Source organism: Clarias gariepinus, chromosome 19 (assembly GCF_024256425.1).
Source record: "Clarias gariepinus isolate MV-2021 ecotype Netherlands chromosome 19, CGAR_prim_01v2, whole genome shotgun sequence".
NCBI classification, from domain to species: domain Eukaryota; kingdom Metazoa; phylum Chordata; class Actinopteri; order Siluriformes; family Clariidae; genus Clarias; species Clarias gariepinus.
In genome coordinates this window covers 28683597-28705000 of record NC_071118.1, presented here as the reverse complement: position 1 = coordinate 28705000, position 21404 = coordinate 28683597, and the positions used below count along the sequence as shown (strand labels likewise).

At 40.3% G+C, this 21404-nt stretch overlaps 2 protein-coding genes across 3 annotated transcripts; both read left to right on the top strand.

Moving 5' to 3' along the window:
• The first annotated feature begins 4515 nt into the window (after positions 1 to 4515).
• Positions 4516 to 11260, top strand: aurka (aurora kinase A). Its single transcript, XM_053478620.1, has 9 exons — positions 4516 to 4786; positions 6007 to 6069; positions 7444 to 7696; positions 7783 to 7819; positions 8329 to 8520; positions 8607 to 8745; positions 9914 to 10062; positions 10240 to 10414; positions 10855 to 11260. The coding sequence occupies exons 2-9, from the start codon at positions 6010 to 6012 to the stop codon at positions 11032 to 11034; spliced, it is 1185 nt and encodes a 394-aa protein (XP_053334595.1). The 5' UTR covers positions 4516 to 4786; positions 6007 to 6009; the 3' UTR covers positions 11035 to 11260.
• Positions 11261 to 13032: 1772 nt separating this feature from the next.
• dnajc21 (DnaJ heat shock protein family (Hsp40) member C21) lies at positions 13033 to 20851 on the top strand. 2 transcript variants are annotated; one of them, XM_053477993.1, is made up of 13 exons: positions 13033 to 13072; positions 13247 to 13385; positions 14521 to 14614; positions 15202 to 15325; positions 15645 to 15773; positions 16463 to 16767; positions 16869 to 17005; positions 18153 to 18243; positions 18347 to 18526; positions 18785 to 18833; positions 18969 to 19126; positions 19594 to 19678; positions 20172 to 20851. In XM_053477993.1, the coding sequence occupies exons 2-13, from the start codon at positions 13289 to 13291 to the stop codon at positions 20325 to 20327; spliced, it is 1605 nt and encodes a 534-aa protein (XP_053333968.1). In that variant the 5' UTR covers positions 13033 to 13072; positions 13247 to 13288; the 3' UTR covers positions 20328 to 20851. The 2 variants fall into 2 exon arrangements, with proteins under 2 accessions (XP_053333968.1, XP_053333969.1); XM_053477994.1 differs by lacking the exon at positions 13033 to 13072 and having other exon boundaries at positions 20175 to 20851.
• The last annotated feature ends 553 nt before the right edge of the window (positions 20852 to 21404 follow it).

Here is a 21404-nt window from a genome sequence, read left to right as displayed (position 1 = left end):
TCCTTGCTTGTGGAAATCAGGTCTGTACGTGCTTGTGGAGGTCAGGACAGTACGGGGGGCGTGGCGATAACTCCCAGCCGAGTTCCTGTAACATGCAAGTGGTGTAGGTGAATGAGTGTGAGTACAGTTCACGCAGACAGATGTGTCTTTTCCGCAAGGAGATTTTCAGGGATCAGGCGTTTCACTCGCTGGATGTTCACGGGACCGACCGCAGGGGGCCACCAGAGCCTCCTCAGCTGGGATCGTCACTCACAAATAAACTGCCTTCTTAAAAACCTTCGCACTATTCCATACTTTCCCATCTATCACACCAGGCTCTTTTCCCACCAGCAGAGTGACATCCAACATTCCTAACATTTGTGTGAAATTTTGGGGGGGAATTCGTTACTGCTCACTGCACACACAGAACTATTAACTAATCAGACTTTTGGTGCTCTGGTTTGGGGCGTTAACTTGAACCAATAATACCTGTTCCTTTCTCAGCCATGTACTCAGGATTCCCCCTCATTTCACCCCAATACTAGTGTGCTGCAAACCCGTGCTGATCTGTTGCCAGGGGTCGAACACACTCACACACACACACAAACACTCAAGGTGCCGGTGTATCGCAGGGCCGGCTGCGGGCCGGGAAGAGTCTGGGATTTGAGACTCTTTAATCTCTACATGATGAGGGATGATGAGATTTAAAAGAGCTGCAGGGAGCACACACACACACACACACACACACACACACAATACAAAAAGCTGGTTTACCGTCAGTTGCTAGTCATAATTATCATTAGGCATCATTAGTAGTTTAGTTAATACAAGTTCCAACCAGTTACTACAAGTTAATAATCAGCCAAGACCTGTTTGGTGACTAAAGTTTAATAAATCAAAAGAATCCCGTGTCGCTGTAAGAAGGGATCAAAACTCTGAATACTATGACAACCACTGGGGCATAAAGAGATCTCATCCTCTGCCAACAAGCTCACATATTTAAATGCATAAAAGCTAATCTAAACAGGTCCTAGTACTCATAGTACCACGGTACTGCAGGGTTTAATACGTTTGTCTTGCTATTTCTAATTAGCCTAGGAGTTTAACACCTCATCCTCAGTGGGTGTGGAGCTGTCAGAACAACAAGCCAGACAAATTAATATGCAAAAGCCCCGGTGTGTATCTGGAATGTCAAGCGTGAATGTCATGTGTTGACGTGGAGTGTGTGTGTGTGTGTACCTGCTCCCTCTTATGTGCCGCCTGTCGATAGACTTTGCCTCCCTAACAGCCGTGCTCTTCTCTTACCTGTCTCCAAACGTTTCTCACGATTTGGGTTTGACTGGAGACACCCCTTGTGGTAAGAACCTGGTATCAAATATTCATCTACTTAAAATCAAATCAAATAAAGTCATCATGTTGGACCTTTTTTGGCACTAGGTGCATCCTGGGTAACAGATCGCAACTGAATTGAATAAAATTTAAATACTAGAAAACAGTATTGCCAACAAAATCTACAGCTGTTTAATCTTAGGGCTGAAAAGGCCACTTTTAACTGGCTGTAAGTGATGAACACTTAACTTTTGCATGACTTACTCTAACATCGCCAACTTGGTGGTAAAAATATTCGAGCCAAGAATTTAATTATACCACAAGGTCCCATCAACCGCACAATAAGAATGCTGATGGGAAAAACTTTTACTTCCTCATAACATTCTATATATTTCACGTCCATTACTCTGGTATAAGACCGATTCTTTCCAATCTTTACGCTTCCTAGCAAACTCAAGACTTTTTTCTGTCTCGTTAACAAGTTTTTTCCTACAGACACACAACTGTTTAGTCCCAATCCTGTGAGTTCTCATCACATTGTGTGTGTGTGTGTGTAGGTGTGTGTGTGTGTGTGTGTGTGTGTAGGTGTGTGTGTGTGTGTGTGTGTAGGTGTGTGTGTGTGTGTAGAAATGCTCTTACTTTCACTATTAAACAAAGCTCTGATTTTTACTGGACATTTTTTACCACGCAACTTCACTACGGCTTTCATGTTTTATGTTCTATGCATTCATGTTTTTCTAACAGTTGTTTTGAAGGCTTGTTTTAAACTCACTATGCTGAAATGGTTAAAGATTCTAAAATGGTTACAAACCACTGATATGGATTGACCGGATTATACTCTTAAAATCACCTGGTTAAAAACTTTACTGAGGAATCCAAACAGTTTATTGTTTTAAATCCCCAAACATTTTTTTCCGGACGTTTGGTGGCAGTAATCTCCACTGTAGGTCTGACTTTAACTTAAAAAAGTAGTTGGCTATCAAACTATTGTTTGTTGTTAATTTCATTAGCAAGTATATTTCTTGTTCAGTTCTTTCCTTCTCCCTGTCTCTCGCTCTCACTACACATGTCACTCCTGAGCTGCCAGTGATCCGGCCCCCCTCTGCCCTCTGGACCGGTCTGACTCGTCCTGATGCCCCGATTTTGGTTGGTGATCTCATTACTTGGAGGCCTGTGTGGTCTTTCTGGGATGCGCATGGTGACTGGGGACGGTCCCACTCTATCAGGAAGACAGCTCTTCTCTGAGGACTGCAGATCAATCCCTGCTATCTGTTATCACCCCAAGGTGGGTGGGTTCCCTGTTGAGGATGGTCCATCTCAAGGTTTTTTTCCTACTGCCATCTCAGGAAGTTTTTCATTGCCACTGTTGCCCTCGGCTTGCTCACCAGGTAATGTCTGATAATTCTTATTTATTCATATTTTATAACACATTTCATACTCATTTCTATACATTTCTTTTCATTCCGTAAACCTGCTTTGCAATAATGACTGTTGTTAAAAGCGCTATATAGATAATAATAAAAAAATATATATAAAACTTACGCACAACTTTACAAAATGACAAAAGATAAAATAATCCTGTTTTTTTTATCTACAGTGTATTGTTTTTGTCATATACTGATTTTTAGATAAAATATGCCTTTGTAATGCAGCTAAATACTCAGGTCAATGTAGATGTGTGTCTCCCTTGAAGAAATAGTTTGAGCAACAGATGGTGATGTATAAATACCAGTACACTCCATAGTATAAGAACAGGGTTATCTGAAAGACAATTATTTTATTTTCGCTTTAATGTAGTTTACCAGGTCAGAGAAGCATGTACAGAGAAGCAGCCCCATATTATGAAGCTTGTGCCTCTTTTACCTCACATAAGCGTAAGGTATGGTGTTCTTCATAGTATATATACATACTGTATATACTATATATAAACATTTTAGTATATCTTCTCAAATGCTATGGATATATTATTCAAAATACTATGGAATTGAAACTTGGATATATTACAGAGTAGTCAGTGTGCGGCTTGTATCACAGTATAGATTTACTGTCCTCTAAAGATAACTCAACATACAGCCATTATAGTCAAAATAGCTGCCAACAAAAGTGAGTTTTTCACAAGTGATAACAGTGGGCCAGGGGTAGCTCAGTGGTTAAGGCATTGGACTACGGTTCGGAAGATCCCAGGTTCAAACCCCACAACCACCAAGTTGCCACTGTTGGGCCCTTGAGCGCGGCCCTTAACTCTCAACTGCTCAGATGTGTAATGAGATAAAAATGAAAAAATTAGAAAGTTTAGTCTGCCAAATGCCCAAATGTAAATGTAACATCAGTACATCTTTAACAATTCAAGTCACATGTCCTATTCATCATGTTCATATGTTTGTCAGTGGCCGAGTATGTCTCTGGACGTGATCCCTACTGAGCACCTGTGGGACGTCCTCAAGCGGAGGGTGGCGAAGCGCCGTGTGTCCGACACCAAGCAGCTCCGTGATGTCATTATGGAAGAGAGGACGAGGATCCCAGCAACAACATGTGCAGCTCTGGATGCCTGGTCCAGGAGGATCGAGGCCGTGATCGATAACAACGGTGCTCACACAGAAGACTGACACTTTGGACACAGTTTTGACATGTTTACTTAGGGACTCATTTTCATTGGAAGCTATTTAGATAATAAAATCTTCATGTTGAGTTATTGTTAGAGGACAGTAAATCTGAACTGATATATACTCTAAAGTATACGCAGAGTCAGTGTATACACTCACACACACACACACACACACAACCCTTCTTCCTACAAACATGGAGGTCTGGTTTGATAGTATTATATGTATAGGAGTGAGTTTTCTGAGACCTCAGGCTGGTTGTCTATACAGTAATGAAAGTTTATACATTATTCATATACTGTATATAATATTGAGGTAAAAAAACGACGTAATGTGTGGGGATGTTTTACTCCGCTCTCTTCTCAGGTAGTATATTATTATAAATATTATTACTACTACTAATAATAATAATAATTATTATTATTATTATTCACTTAGCATTTCCCGACATGCCTTGCGGTGCGGCTCTATTCGTCACCAGTAGGAGTCCCCTCGCAGCCAATTGGAGTCGAGCATGACACTCGTTCTGACCAATCAGAGCCGCGCGAGTGTTAAAGGCCTTTAAAAAGGGGGAAATTTGAACCTAAACAGCTCCGCCTTTCCTCCGGTTGTAGCTCGCGCTGTTCAGCTGTCTGTCCTCGTTATCGGTTAAATACATCTTTAAATACCAGAAAGGCGTTTTAAAATTATTTTAGCTAATTGTATACTTATAGTTACACGTTTGCTTTTCTCTTGTACTTCTTATAATCACTGTTGTTATATAGGAGTTGTTGTTTTTTTGTTTAGTTAGCGTTGTTGCTAACGTGGTCAGCTAGCAGAGACAGTGTTTCAGTGTGTAACCGTCTCCTGAGGTGCTGTGGAAGAGTCAAGACTCTGTAAGTGGTTTATATTGTAATTATTAATGAACGTTGTTTCTAAATATTTACCACACTGTGTAAATTTAAGCCCGTGTCTGTGTTAATTCGGCGCTGACTGCGTGTGAAAATGACTCCGTGGTGGAGGTTTAGTGCACTGAGAGTGTGTATTTAGCCATTTCTGGTCACCCTGCGTAGGAAAAGGAGATTTGGCCAACTATTATAAAAAGGTTATGATGAATTTTAGGTGCCTACAGTGATGGAACGATAAAAACTGGTGTGAACATAAATGCGTCATTTTAATCATACTGTTGTTTGAAATCAAGGTTTCCACACACTAAAAAAAGGTTTTTGGTTAAAGTTTAAAAAAAAAAAACATTTTTAAAGTTTTTTTATTGTTTTTAATACAGTGTTAGTGTTGTATAACCGCACTTCCGGTTCTCTATGCTCTGTGGTCATTTGGGTTTCCGGTCACGTGACCAACCCACGGCCATATTCTTGAACGTAGTTTATATGGCAACGGCGCGTGCAGAAGCTTGCGCTCTATTTTGTGGATGAAGGTGCCAGACTGCGATGGGAATCAGGGTTGCCATATAGTCAAAAATGCCCCTTTTGTAATCATAATTCAAGACAAGATATTGTACATTGGGATTGATGTGCACAAATGGAGTAGTGGTTGGCACTGTGGCCTTGCACCAGTAGGGTTTTGGTTCGATTCCCGCCACAGCCCTATTTTCCTTCAAGTACTCCGGTTTCCTCCCACAGTCCAAAGACCTTGGCAAGAGATTAGGTCACCCGGTGTTCCTAAATTGTCCCCGAAGTGTGTGAATGACAGTCAGTTGTTAAAGGGGTGACCAGATCTCATAAGTAACTGCCTCAGAAATGATGACTATCTCCTGGTCTCTCTGGAAGGACCTAATGTATACATACATTTTCCAAACAAATGTCAATAAACTGTAACTCCTATTCAAACGCTTGTTTGATGACATATTCATGTTGATATAAATCATGCTGGATATCAAATGTTGGGCTGAGGATTACAAAACAATGTGACTCGTGATGGGCCACTCATCTTGAAAGCTTAAAGCTTGTGCTGTAAGGCAGCCTTGAGTCTATATAGAAGGTCTGCTTTGAGATGATGACCACTGTTAAAAGGGTGTAAAACAATCACACCCATGCTGATAAACTGACTTCATCATACACTTTAGTGATTTTTACCCATTGTTTTTGCTTCTGTTTAGGTTATGGATCCTGCTGCTAGGATCAGATCATCCAAGGACCTGATGAAGGCAGACAGTGAAAAGGTAAAGAGGGAGGAAAAGAATCCCCCCCCCATCTGTAGCTATTGATAATTATTGATCAAGTTTTAGCTGATTGAAAAGAGACGAGAGGGGATAGGACAAATTTACCACACACACACTGACAGAAACACTGCTTTGTCGGCAAACTGTAATCTTTAACCAGAAACCTGTCACCTGCTTTTGCCTCCTTTTCAGGTTGTTAAACTGATTCATCTTTCGCACTGCGACAGATTTTTTTTTTTTCTTTTTTTTTTTTTTTCACGGAGGTCACTTGTTGCAGTACAGTAAAAAAAACCAGTCCCTACATTCTGACATTTCAAAAAAAAATGCTTTGTTTGCGCAATAAATATATAAAATTAATTTTTGAGTGACGCGCACGCACTGAGACCGAGCATGGGAGACGATTACCCACAGCGCATGGATTAGCTCTGTTATCACGTGACGTTCGCCAGGCAAAGCACACGTGTATTACTCTTACTTTAAGACATCACTCATCAACTCGCTGAAATAAACCAAAAACATTTATTTTATTAATGTTTTTGTCTACATTAACATCACGGCATGTTACAGACATCCTCATCCAGTGCGATTTTACCCCATTATGCATCTGAGCAGTTGGAGATTAAGGGCCTCACTCCAGGGCCCAACGTAGCAACGTGTGGAGGTTTGAACGTTCCCCAGGCGAAAGAAGGTTGTTTAAAGAAGTATGATGCCGGGATGTAATCAGCCCTGTAATGCGTGCTTTAAAGGATGCTGTCCCTGAATTATTTTTTTTATAATTCTCATGTAAGCCCATACTTAGCCCAAAATTAGTGGTACATCTTTTAAACCATGGTAGTGTTCTTCACCTAAACTTTAAGTTAGAATTGTCACATACACAGTACAATTTGCAGTGAAATGCTTATATGACTCGTCAATAAGAAATAAATTAGGGAATAGAATAAAATATAAAAAAAACTCGGCTACATTGTTTGTACAGTGTTAAAAAATAAAGTGGTCTCAGTATCGGCATACATGGCAGCAGAGAAGAACTTGTAATGTTTACTGCAGTTTCTCTGTAGCAGCTCTGCAATTATTTATTCTTCTTCCTCCGGCGAGTTTTCTAAGGAACTGGAGTCGGTTACAAAAATAATTTGCACAGCAGGCTTTGTGATATAACTCCCTCTGTTCAGGACAGCTGGTTAAACATTGTTGCACCGTCAGTGGCCAATCCTGAATTTTACCTTTTATACCTAGAGATGCGCACACACAGACATGCTCTTATGACTACTTTCTGTAAGGTCTCGAAAGCTTTCTGGTGTTAAATAGGATTTTTTGACCTCTACACTCCATCCGTTTGATGGTCATTTGCTTTATTATACTTCCCCCTTTGTTCAGGTTCTAAGCAATGGGGCGAAGAGGGTTCCCGTGACTCAAAGCTGCTACAAACAGGCGCCAAGCCACGCGTCCGTGCTCGGCGTCTCTCAGGGCCCGCAGCGCGTCCCCAGGCCTCGCAGCGAGCAGAAGAGCCAGTGCGGCGGAGAGCAGAACATTAACCCTGCTCAGAGTCAACCCAAAGCCCAGCCGAAACCCGCTCACACCGTCCCCGAGTGTGTTAAACCCACCGAGACCAAACAGGACAAGCCTACCCGTGAGCACTAACTCCATTTCTGTTTACTGTAAGATTGTGTTACATGTTTGTCATTTCTTTCATTTATTTATTTTTTTTTCCTTCAGCAAAACTTGCTAGTGGGATGAACAACTCCTCTGAGAAGTAAGTCATGCATCACGGAAATACACATGCACGTGCGACACACTGGGTGCAAGCTGAGTGATTTTGTATAATTAAGCCAACAACACCGGATCTCCTCGTTCAAGCCTTCAGTACAGCGTAGCAGCTAGATTGCTAGTTTAAATAACGCTTGGCCACAGGATAACCGAATAAGTGGAAAGTGTAAAAGCAGTGTTCGTCTTTCCTCAGCTCCTTAATGAGAACCAACAAGTGGCCAAATACAAAAGGATTTGCACTTTTGCTTTCGGCCTGTATGTTTTTATACACAAGCGCTGTGTGCCAAGATGCTAATGAGGCGTCGAATGAATGAAGAGGAATTCACAGCCTGCTTTAAACCGGTTATGCTCATAAATTAAGATCGTTATTTAACACCTATTTATTCCAGACCAGCTCTTCAAGGCACAAATATGGCCCTCATGTGGAGCGCAGCTCATGAATCTGTGTGCCGGTTTTGGTTCCGTGCCCTCACCCTCCCTCCCTCTGTGCTTTAGGAAGCCATGGAGTCTGGAGAACTTCGACATCGGCAGGGCTCTCGGGAAGGGCAAGTTTGGGAGCGTGTACTTGGCCCGAGAGAGACAGACCAAGTTCATCCTGGCCCTGAAGGTGCTATTTAAAAAGCAGCTGGAGAAAGCTGGTGTGGAGCACCAGCTGAGGAGGGAGGTGGAGATCCAATCCCATCTCAGGTGCGTGAGCATAATGTGTTGATGAAGAGATCGAGTACACAAGCTACAGTGTATGTCTATATAATATGTTTGTCTGCTCCTCACAGGCATCCCAACATCCTGCGCCTGTACGGTTACTTCCACGACTCCGCACGCGTCTACCTTATCTTGGAGTTTGCTCCTAAAGGCGAGCTGTACGGCGAGCTGCAGCGCTGCCGGATGTTTGATGATCAGCGCAGTGCCACGGTGAGTGGGTGTGGCAAACTAAAGTGGGAGGTGCTTTGAAGACGCAGGCTAATTTAAAGCTGATATTACAAAAATACTGTCATACCTGTTCAGTGAATTCTGGAAAAGGTCACTATAATAGTTTTAGATTCAGTTATGTGCCATTAAGACATAGCCAGTGAGCTGTTGCTATGGAAACGGTTACAGATTAGAACTAAACCCGTGCTGCTGATCGAGCTGCACCGTGTTGTGTTGAAAGGATTTCATTAAAGGTGCAGACAAACGGGGGGAGACTTTGTGTAAAGTCAGTTGGAAGTATGGTATGATTGTGTGTATTACAAAGCAGTCATACCTGTAGGTTGTGTGTTTTTCTTGTAAGAACACGCATTACAAGTTCTTGAAAAGCTAAGCCTTTTAAAGTGTCTCTAATTGAATAGTTGCACTGGGACACTGCGTGCTGTAATTTCTCTTATTTTCTGCCTGCATAGTTTCGTATCACTTAAGAGCTTTGAGTCAAACGTGCCAGATACATGGGCGTCGACGAGAATAAGCGTTTAAGTTTTGGTCCCAAACAGTTCATCTTCTCATGGTTGTGGGGAACAGAACATTTTAGAAATTGCTTACTTCCGGCCATGATTGGATTGTTATTAATCAGATTTTCAGATAATCAGAGCAGTGCAATTAAGTGATCTTTTTGGTTAATTCTAGTCATCAGAAATTTTTTTTTTTTTTTAACAATTATTTAGAAAACTTGCTTGAATTTAAAATTGCATGAAAATGATCTTGTGCATTACTGCTTGTACTGGAGTACAGGAGAAGCGGTGGGGGAATCAGTTTGTACCGATTGACATTTAAACAATCAACAATACATATTATGCCACATTTCAGTGTTTTGATACTTTTAGTAGTACTTTAATACTTTAAAAAAAAAAAAGTAAAATATAATATTGGTGATTTGTAAACCTGCTTTATGGGAGTGTCTGTTGTATAAAGCACTGAACAAAGGCTTCCTTACACGTGTTTACAATTAATTCCAAAGTATTTCCTATTACAATCTATTTGCTTTCAGTCTAAGATTGGGGAAGGGCAAAACACACCCTGCAATTTGAACTAGTGTATTATAGAGCATCTTTTTGTTTTGTTATTGAAGTTTGTTTATATTTTTATTTATTTACTTTGTGTGTTGCAGTATATAATGGAGTTAGCTGATGCTTTGTACTACTGCCATTCGAAGAAGGTCATCCACAGAGACATTAAGCCCGAGAATCTATTGTTGGGGGCGAACGGTGAACTGAAGATTGCAGATTTCGGGTGGTCCGTACACACGCCGTCTTCAAGGTGAGACTTCATTGTGCTGAGGCGATCACAGCATCAGTACTGGCGATTATCAGTCTCTCCAGTGTTTCACTTTTCATTTGAAACCAAACCCTAGCTGATTTAATGCATTACTCTGTATAAAAACAAGGCTTTTATAATTTATTAATTTATATATATATATATTTTTTTGATCGACAGGAGGTCTACGCTATGTGGCACACTTGACTATCTTCCTCCAGAAATGATCGAAGGCAAAACCCACGACGAGAAAGTGGACCTCTGGAGTCTAGGCGTGCTCTGTTACGAGTTTCTGGTCGGGAATCCTCCTTTCGAGACAAAGAGCCATGAGGAAACATACCGCAAAATCTCCAGGGTAAGCACAAGGAGATCCTGCATGTAAACTCAATTAAAGATCATGACAAGAATATGATGAGTGTTTGGCTGTGCAAGTCCTCTTCTAAACAGCCTGCATTTGAGAATGTTTGTCAAATTCCAGATTCTGATTCTTTTCTTATGCAGATTTAAAAATAAATAGTTGAGGCATTGAGACACAAATCCGTAACTTAGTTTTTCAGCGTCTTCAGTCGTCTTTGGTTTCTCCGTACCACAAAATGAATTTGATTTATTAATGTTTTTATAATTGTATTCCCTGTGGATTTGGTGAATAAAACACCTTGTTGTGGTCGTGGTAACTCTTCCCCAAATCCTATTCCTGATCAATACAAATATGTCTTTTTATAGTTAGCTTTTGTTTGTTCCTCTCGTGTACACTTATCAAAGGTTTTTTTTTTTTTTTTTTTTTTTTTTTTTCAGGTCGAGTTCACTTATCCGGCACACGTGACCGAAGGCGCTCGAGATCTGATCAACAGGCTTTTGAAACACAACCCCATGCACCGACTCCCGATCCAAGGAGTCCTAACCCACGGCTGGGTCGTAGAGAACTCCACCAAGGAGCCGACCACTTTCACCCGACCCGCTAAAGATTCTCAGTGAGCACACGGCGTGGCTCGGACACAAAACTATGGATTAGAAATGCTGAAAACCAGGGTGTGGGAGTCCCGAGCCTGGCTGCCTCGTCCTCCTCACGTGCACGTCACACATTTCCCCCCCATCAGTCTTCGTTCTCTCTTTCCCTTCTTTCATTCCTGTAAATATTTGACTGTTTAAAATTGTGAAAATGTACCTGTTATTACTTGAAACAATAAATCTATTTTTAAAGTGTTGCCTACAATAAGGGAGGTTCGTGGAGCTTAAAAAAAAATTACAGCAATTTTTTTTTTCCCCCTTTGTGTCTTCAGGACCAGTTTTCTAATGAAAAATGTCTTATTACTTTCCTCATGAAATATTGATTTTTATTTTTTATATATATATAGCATGTGTGGGGGTGTAAAAAAATATATGCAGAGTTCTCTACGAATAAGGTTAATGTGTGTGTCAGTTTTAATCTGTAGCAGAATCAGTCTTACAACATGAGCAGGATATTCAGTGTCCACAGGGACTTTTATTTCAGTATTTTCAGGACCAGTTTTCTAATGAAAGGATGTCGAACTTTGCTTCGTTTTTGTGGCTAGTTTGCAGTCTTTCACAAATATTAAGTTCTCCAGGAAAGTGCAATATGTGAATGTGATCTGCTTTGGGACGGGTGCTTATCTTAGGAATTTGTGGGGTTTTGTAGAGTTTTTTGAGACATTTACATCACCACTATTTAAAAAAAAAAACTACACTGAAGCAATCTTTATATGCTTGTTTATTGCAAAATAAATAATGATTACTATTCATCTCTTGCTCTAAGTCTATGATAAAGAAGTGTGTTTGACTTCTATGTAAAGAGGAATAGGCATCTGTTATTGAGGAGAAATGAACCGAATCATTCGATAAGCTGAGTCGACTCTTCCGAATCGCGCTTTTAAAATGAGCCCTTAGAGTAATTTCTTTATATTTTGGGATTGCATTTGATGTCTTTTAAGAGATTTAAACCATACGTATGTGGGTTTAGCAATAGATCGAAAACTATTAATTATAAATACCTTTTTCAAGTTTTCAAGATTCAGTATCGGTTGAATAATTAGAATCGGAGTTGTTTTGCATAAATTAGCCATTTAAAGCTTTATAATGCTTATGTCCATATCCATGTAAAATATTAATTGTTAACAAGCAGCGTTTTTTTTCCCTTTATAATAGAACTAATTTGGAAGTAAAAAGAGTCGACTCTTGGTGAACCGAGTCAGCTTGGGCTCGTCAGTGAAAATAGGAGATATAGAATAAAGAAAAATTAACTAATTTTAATATAAATACTTCAGGTTAGATAATAAACAACTATAATATTACACTATTAAATATTTTATATTACAGAGCCGTGTGTCTGTGACGTGTGAAACCTGCACATATCCCTTAATGAGCGCGGAATGTCGCCCTCTAGCGGCCATAGACTGAACAATCCTCCTCCTCCACAATGTAGATACATTTTTTTTTACAAAATATACACGATATATATATATATATATATATATATATATATATATATATATATATATATATATATATTCTTTTATATTCTTTTACAAATTTACGCTATCTTTCAGAATCGTAAACACAACAGTTAAAAAGTAAAAAAATAAATAAACCCACATCGAAACCTTACTCTGCTATGCGTTTTTTTTATTACTACACTTAATATTTAAACGCTTTAAAATCTAATAATTATATGAATGTAAAAAGTCACGCAAGTTATATTGGCAAAGCGTTTTAAACAGATTTAAGCAAGTTTTCTTCTTATTTATTTATTTATTATGTATTTATTTATTGATGATGGATGTAAGATGAAAGTTGTAACTTTACATAAATAACAGCAATGTTAGCTGTGTAAGCGTTATAAATAGTAAAAACAAATAGACAAAATAATAATAATTAAAAAACACACACAATCCACCAATCAGCGCCGAGCTTTGGCTGTGACGCTCAAATCGCTCCCGCGCGATGACGTCATGTCCACGCGACGCCGGCTCGCGCATTGCTGATGGACCGCGGCTAGGTTGTTAGCGACCGTAAATCTTTACAAAACTGACCCATATTGCCGGTTTTATATAACAATATAAAACATTACGCTTTACTTATCCTTTCATATAGAATGTGTTTTGTTCGCGACAGTAAGCCAGAATGAGGCGGTTTGTTCTAACCCGAGTGTCTGTGTGTGTTTGACTCGCAGGACATTGTCTCCTTTAGGAATCTTTGTGTCTCCACTTCCGGGATGAAGTGTCACTACGAGGTGCTGGGGGTGAAGAGGGACGCGGGGGACGACGAGCTGAAGAAGGTCTACCGAAAACTAGCTCTTAAATGGCATCCAGGTGGGTCAGTGTGTGTGTGTGTGTGTGTGTCCTCATTCTTACACACCACCTGTCTCATTCCTGTAGGATCAGCTCATTCACAGAGACTTAGTGTGTGTGTGTGTGTGGTGTTTGTCCTGTCAGGGGATGTTTATGTCACGTGTGTGTAAGGAGTCTCCAGTGTCAGTGTTTTGTAACAGTCAGAGATAGAGATGGGGGGAGGGGGGGGGTGTTCTCAGACTGCATGTTTGTCACGTCTCATGAGTGTTAAGAGAGACTGACTGTGAGTATTACAGTATATTATACACATTATATAACACCAAATATAATAATTAACGGATAAAAGTATAACCTTATTAAATCACCAGCCTGTCTCACACAGTATTATACTATAACACCAACACACACACACACACACACACACAGTGTATATTACCTCCTTATAGAACACTGAAAAACAAGAAAAGTCAAGTAGGCTTTTCAATTTCAATAAGTTTTATTTGTATAGTGCTTTTTACAGTGTTCATTATCGCAAAAAGCAGCTTTACAGGGTCTAAAGAAAACAAGTGAAATGTGAGAAAATATGTTTGAATCCAAATGATCAGTTTTTATTTTTTGGTCATTTCAAGCATATACAGTTCGGTACACATTGAAACCAAATAATGTTCATCCAGGACCAAGATGCTACATACAACATAAATTAACAGAAATTAGCTGAGACCAAACAAGTTCACACCATAAATTAATAAACAACTGTTCTTAGTACTATACAAAAGACAATAAGACACTGTGCCTTAGTCAGAGTAACTGAGCCGATAGAGAAGCTGAGAAATGAGAGTTACGCTGCTTTTCCTTTTTAAGTTAAATTTCACAATTTGATCTTTTTTTTTTTTGAGGTTGTTGTGTGCTTTTTATAAGAGCAGTGATATTAACATGTACAGCGTTTGACAGACGCCCTTATCCAGGGCGACTTATCTTTTAACTCATTACACTCCTGAGCAGTTGAGGGCTAAGGGCCTCGCTCAAGGGCCCAACAGTGGTAATTTGGTGGTGCTTGTTTTTAAACCCGACACCTTCTAAACAGTAGTCCAGCACCTTACCAACTGAGCTACTCTTGCCTCATTAATTAATCACAGACATTGATTGCTGATTTCAGATAAGAACCTGGAGAATGCTGAGGAGGCAGCGGAGCAGTTTAAACTGATCCAGGCAGCGTACGATGTTCTCAGTGACCCACAGGAGAGAGCCTGGTAAGAGCTACTTCACCTCATTACACACGTTTAGATACGAACATGTAATAATGTGTTTGTGAACTTAAGGACGCTCCATAAGCTATTGTTTCCACGCCTAGAGTTTGATCTTACATGTAAAAGCGTCGTTCCTCTTATGATAAAACGTCCAGGATTTAATTTCTGTCCTAACATCATCAGCTCTTTCCTTTTTTCAAATTCAAATTTTATTTGTCACATACACAGTCATACACAGTACGAAATGTAGTGAAATGCTTATACGACTGCCATTGACCCTAAAAGAGAATTACAGTTTACAAATAAGAAATAAATATAAATAAAAGATATACGATAGAAAATTAAATAGAAAAATTAAATTAAACTAGGAAAAATAGAACTAAAAATAAAAATAGAAATATTATGTACATAAAAATAGAAATATACTGTACAAATTGAAATATACTGTACTGAGAAATATACTGTACAAATTGAAATATACTGTACTGGGTGTGCAAATATGCATAGAACAAAGTGTCTTTGTGCAAAGGTTATAAAAGTGTCTTTGTGCACTGGTCCAGGATGTAAACGTAAACTTTTTCTGTTTACAGGTATGATAACCACCGGGAGGCGCTGTTAAAGGGCGGAGTAAGTGGGGAGTACCAGGACGACAGCATCGATCTCGTGCAGTACTTCACTGTAACCTGTTACTCGGGTTACGGAGATGACGAGCAGGTGAGGGAGCGAGCCGGTTGTGGAGACTTTAAAACCAGGCAGTACCTCTGTCAGCCACCAGGTGTCAGCAAAAGCACATAATTACCCTGTAACTGGTCATTAAATCGGTTCTGCTGTTCTAATTTACATTGGAGTTTCCTTCCCTCCCGCTTGTTAGTTCTTCCTTATACAAGAGTACAGATCAAAAACCTAAAACAGCTTTTTTTCATTTTGCCTTTCTTATCCTCTTCGTAATCTGTCCCTGAGACGAATTTCTCAATATCGAGTCTCAGTTGTTAAAACCTGTTCCAACGTCCAGACATCTCGTTGTCCCCTGCAGGGCTTCTACACGGTGTACAGGAATCTGTTTGAGTCCATCGCGAAGGAGGAACTGGAGCACAGTAAAGAGGAGGATAACGAGTTTGATGATTTTCCCACATTCGGAGACTCTCAGAGTGACTACGATACGGTAACTGATTACACGAAACAACACATCAGCAGCTGCTGTAACTTTATTTAGGATAGTGTTAGGATTTTAATCATAACAGTCATGGTTTAACGTTTAAAACAATTTGTACCCCCATATATGTACTGTATATATCACAGTTGTTAAATAGATGATATACAGTATGCAAAATGGTTGTGTATATAGAGTATAGGATTGTAAGTAATTATGTTAGTATTTAAATGTTGTCAAGAAAAGTACTCGTATAAATAAAAGCTGTTTGAGATGTTGTTATGGGAACAGCAGCGCTTTTTATTACTCTGTTTCGTGAATATGAAACATTTACTAAATATCTAGTGATGTAATTTCAAACGCTGATGGATGCGATGTAAAGACACTGCATGTACATTTAAGCGCACTTCAAATCTAAAGCATCTTTAAATATTTAACAAATGTATATTTAATGAAAGCCTCAGGTAAGTATTCAAGTGATTAGCTTTCCCAGATAAAATTTCTTTTTTTTAAAGATTCATAGCGCACCTTTAATAGTTTTTGATACAAACCCAAAGTAAAATTTTATTTATTATAAGTAACACAAGCCTATAGTGTGTGTGTGTAGCTTAATAAAATAGCATCACATTTATAAACAGTTGATTTGTCTTGATTAATAAAAGTATAAATCGAGTAACATGTTGTTGATGTTTTTGTTCCAGGTGGTGCACGTGTTCTACGGCTGCTGGCAGAGTTTCTGCACACGGAAGAACTTTGCATGGAAGGAGGAGTACGACACCCGGCAGGCCTCGAACCGCTGGGAGAAGAGAGCCATGGAGAAAGAGAACAAAAAGACGCGCGAGAAGGCGAGGAAGGAACGCAGCGAGCTCGTGCGCCAACTGGTGGCCTTTGTGCGGAAACGCGACAAACGAGTGCAGGCTCACAGGAAACTGGTGGAGGAGCAGAACGCAGAAAAAGCCAAGAAAGTGGAGGAGCTGCGGAGGAAGCAGAAACTGGAGCAGGCCAAGTGAGAGCTGAAGTCTCATGATCGTAAAAAAAAAAAACGGAGCGGTCTCGTCCTCCTGACGCACTTTAAGCGCCTCTGTCTCTTTGTTCTTCGTCCTTCAGGCTGGCGGAGGAATATAAGGAGCAGAAATGGTCTGCGATGGCCGGACTGGAGCAGGAACTGCAGCAGATGGAGCTTCAGTATGGACGAGAGTTCGGAGACGCAGAGGAGGAGCTCGAGGAGGACAGGGCGGAGACAGGTACACGCTGAAGCTGGACAAAAACAAAACTAGCCAAGATAACTTGATTTATTTATAAAATTACTTGATTTATTATTTATTTATTATAGCATTTTAGGACTGGAATCCTCACATTTAATCATTAAAGACGGCAATGTGTTGTTAAAGCTGCAAAAATACGATATAATAAACCTCAGCGGTGCCTCGGCATACGGAAGTTGCACGCTCATTCGGGAGCCGTTCAAAACTTGTTTGCGTCACGCGGTTTTATCGTTTTCATGCATGTGTCAAAGCGAAGTAATGTTTTTTTTTTTGTTTTTTTTTTACATTTTGTGAACTACTATTTTTACATTTTGTGAACTATAACATGTCCCAAGAATGTTATCGAGGATGGTAGCAAGAATAAAAGGTAGCCGCCATCAGTTTGGTTTTTAAAGCGGCCTGTGTCAAGAGGAATCATAGATTAAGGTCAAGAGAGGTTTAATGTCTATTAATTTAATATTTTATTTCATTAAGATTAAGTAAGAGCTTTTCTAAATTTTGTTTATTTGTTTTTATATGCAGGAATATTTATTAGTGCAGGAAATGCAGGAAAATTATAGTGTTGGAAATATATTGGTAATATTGGTAATATTGGTTGTTTTTTGCCAGCTGGAACGGATTACCTGCACTTATATTATAATCCTATGGGACAATGCGTTTCACAACACGAAATTTCACTGTAAGACCACGCCTTCAGAATGGATTAAACTCGTAAGCCAAACACAGATGTAACTATACATGAGACAAACCCCAGAGTGCACCAGTGTTTAATATAATATAAATACCTATTCATTTTTTATGACATGTAATTATGAAATATAAAATCCTATAGTGCACCTTTAATAATGTCAACCTAAAATCCTTTAATATGATTCATAACTAAAATTGCGTATCGTAACTTAAACCGCACCGCGTCTTTTTAGTGATGCTGCAACTCATAAAATCTCGGAGTACACCTTAAAAACAACAGTCCTGTATAGACAAGTCCCATAATGCAACTTTAATTTAAGACAAATGAAAATGTTTATAGTTTAAAACCTCAGAAACTGTCAGTCACGTTAGAGAGCGAGTGTGTGATGAATAAAGGGCATGTGTGATTTTTTTTTTTCTTTCCCTGTATCTGTAGCCGACGCCGTGGACGGATCTGACGAGATGGACGACTTTTACGATGATCTTTACTGTCCTGCCTGTGACAAGTCCTTCAAAACGGATAAAGCGTTAGTAACTACACACACACACTCGCGCATGGACAATAATGCAACATTAAATCTTAAATTTCTCCCCCATGCTGAAATGTTTTTTTATTTTCTCCTGACTCAGCATGAAGAACCACGAGAAGTCCAAGAAGCACAGGGAGATGGTGGCTCTGCTCCGGCAGCAGCTCCAGGCGGAGGAGGAGTCACTGAGTCTAAACTCGGCACAGAGAGAAGACGGCGGGGAAGAGGAGGATGAAGAACAGGAAGAGGAAGACGAGGAGAAAGACGAGGCGCCCAGACAGAAGTGCGTCAGTTGTAACCCCCGTGTGTCCTGTTAGCTTGAAAACACGAAATGAAAACACAGTGTACTTTTAATCTAAACCTAAATAATTAAGTCTAAACCTAAAATCATGCACTAAAGTTTTATTATTAAATAAATCCAAATCTCTGTAATTTGCAAACTTAATTATTATTGCTTTTATTTTTATATTAGCTGACTCTTAATTTTGTCATTATTTGTCTTAGATTAATATAAAACTTAAAAAAACAAATCCGTTACCAGGTTGTCAAAGAAGCAAAAGAAGAAGAAGCGACAGCAGAAGAACGTGAATGTAAGAATTTTGCTCAAGATCTAAATAAAAAACTTTTTACCCAAAGATAGAACTTTAATCTCAGATTTTATTCTTAATGGCTGTTGATTAATGTAGAAATTAGAAACTTGTTGAAACATCCATCTTTCTTCACAGAATGTTCCAGAAGAGCCGGCGGTTGAGACCGCTCCTCCAGACTCCACCAATGACATCATCGCTCCCGATAACCAATCAGGCGATAATGAGGACGACCCGCTCGGGTCCGAGGAGGCTGAGGAGGACGTGAAGAAACCCGGACCTGAACCCAATAAAAGGTGATGTAGCTCTGGGGTCTGAGTCACATGGTGCGGTTTACAAAAAAAAAAAAAAACACCACCACACACCTCGACCCAGAACACACTCCGCTGGGTTTACATTTACATTTAGGCATTTGGCAGACGCTCTTATCCAGAGCGACTTACATTTTTATCTCATTACACATCTGAGCAGTTGAGGGTTAAGGGCCGCGCTCAAGGGCCCAACAGTGGCAACTTGGTGGTTGTGGGGTTTGAACCTGGGATCTTCCCAACCGTAGTCCAATGCCTTAACCACTGAGCTACCCCTGGCCCTGGGTTTGAGTGACTTCTAGCAACTGACTTTCTGTCTGAGGTGGGAGAGAACCCGAGTGTGTTCTCACTTTGAGTAAAGAACCGGACCGTGGGGAGGAACACAGCGTGGTTCTGCTCTTATACACTAAACACTGCAGAGAAGCATTTTAACTCCTCAGGTGTTTGTTTTTCAGCTCCGGGAAGACGAAAGGAAAAAAAACAGGAAAAGACTCTAAAAAGAGCAACAACGCCCACGGAGGAGCAGATACCAGTCAGGAGGTGTGTGTGTGTGTGTGTGCGTGTCTGGGGGTGTGTGCGTGTCTGGGGGTGTGTGCGTGTCTGGGGGTGTGTGCGTGTCTGGCGGTGTGTGCGTGTCTGGCGGTGTGTGCGTGTCTGGCGGTGTGTGCGTGTCTGGCGGTGTGTGCGTGTCTGGCGGTGTGTCTCTGTCTGTCTGTCCGTGTGTGTGTGCGTGTCTGGCGGTGTGTAATACCTTTCATACAGAAAGATCTAGAACCTGTTTCTCATCAGTCTGTCTCTCTTCCTTCCATCTTTCCTCTTCCTCACTTGTTTTTCTCTTTTCTTATTTCTCACTCTCACTCTGTCTCTTCTTTCTTTTCTGTCAATTTCTCATTTCTTATTCTCCTTTATCCCCACCTCCTTTCTTTCCTTATCATCTGTCACTCTCTCTTTCTTCCTGGTTCTCTTTCTCTACCTTTTTTTTTTTTTCTTTTCTCATCTCTCTGTCCTTTTCTCCTGCCCCCCCCCCCCCCAGAAGGAGGTGAACCTGCGTTGTGTGATCTGCCATTTTGAGTTTAGCACCAGGAACAAACTGTTTGATCACCTGAAGACGACGGGTCACGCCACAGCGCTGCCGTCCAGCACCGCCATGAGCACCAAGAGCAAGAAGGAGAAGAGGAAGAACAGATGACCAGAGCATCATCATCATCATCATCATCATCATTAGGATTATCAATATTATTAAGACTGAAGCAGCGTCTCGTGGAAATTATTTTTTATGAGGATCCAACAGTCTGTGTGTGTGCACGTGTGCGCGCGCTTCAGCATGTTCATCCTGCGAGCTGTTTCCAGGATTTTCAAAATACATATGAAAATAAAAATCCCACTCAGGACTGTAAGTGGAGCGTAGCGTCACAGCACGTTTTTTCTCCGTGAGAGACTGCAGACGTTAAAATGTAATAAAGTCCGAGAAATGTCATTCCTGCTGCCGCTGTCCACAAACACATGATTATAACACACGACCCGGAGTGAACCCATTAACGCCTGTGCTGAGAACTTCATCTGGAAACAATACCGTTGCTATGGTAATAAACTAAACATCTGATTTTGTGTTTAATCAGGGTGTTAATATTAAATGAATATTTCCGATTGGGATGAAAACTGTAAGATTAAACCTCTGTTTTCCACTTATTAAAAGTGTGCTCATGACGAACACCTCAGCGTTTCGGTTCCTCACACACAGCAGGTTCAGCACCGACACGGCCGGTTCAGGGTGAAGGAGCAGATGTGGAGTCGGGGGTTTGTTGTTGTGCCTTTAATCCAGGAATTGAGGTAGAGATGGGGTGATGGGGAGAACCCCACAGTGTGGAACCGGTCAATGAGAGATTTAATCAACAGTAAGTGATCTGATCTAGTGTTTCTCTCACATGTGTGTATATATATATAGGAACTTTATTAATCCCAGAGGGAAATTGCTTAATAAGCAATGCTGGGATTTGAACCCAGGATCTCCTGTTTACTAGACAGGCACTTACTTTAACCAACTAAGCCACAGCGCCTTAGCTGGCTATATGCACACGCACTATGTTGCCAAAAATATTGGCTCGTCTGCTTTCACATGCATTCCTGTTCCAACATGACTGCTCATGATTAAGAATTGGATGTTACTCGAGTTCATAGGCATGTAAAGGCAATACAGTATATATCAAATAGATCGGACTACAGATATCTTATATAGATTAGATCAGACTGGTGATATCTTACCTAG

Bases quoted from the DNA above. Each gene is read 5' to 3' on its own strand.
- dnajc21 (XM_053477993.1), top strand. From the start codon at position 13,289: ATGAAGTGTCACTACGAGGTGCTGGGGGTGAAGAGGGACGCGGGGGAC. The intron at 18,244-18,346 runs GTTAGTAACTAC...CTCCTGACTCAG, and splicing joins TCCTTCAAAACGGATAAAGC to CATGAAGAACCACGAGAAGT. The intron at 19,679-20,171 runs GTGTGTGTGTGT...CCCCCCCCCCAG, and splicing joins GAGCAGATACCAGTCAGGAG to AAGGAGGTGAACCTGCGTTG.
- aurka (XM_053478620.1), top strand. From the start codon at position 6,010: ATGGATCCTGCTGCTAGGATCAGATCATCCAAGGACCTGATGAAGGCA. The intron at 6,070-7,443 runs GTAAAGAGGGAG...CCCTTTGTTCAG, and splicing joins TGAAGGCAGACAGTGAAAAG to GTTCTAAGCAATGGGGCGAA. The intron at 8,746-9,913 runs GTGAGTGGGTGT...TGTGTGTTGCAG, and splicing joins ATGATCAGCGCAGTGCCACG to TATATAATGGAGTTAGCTGA.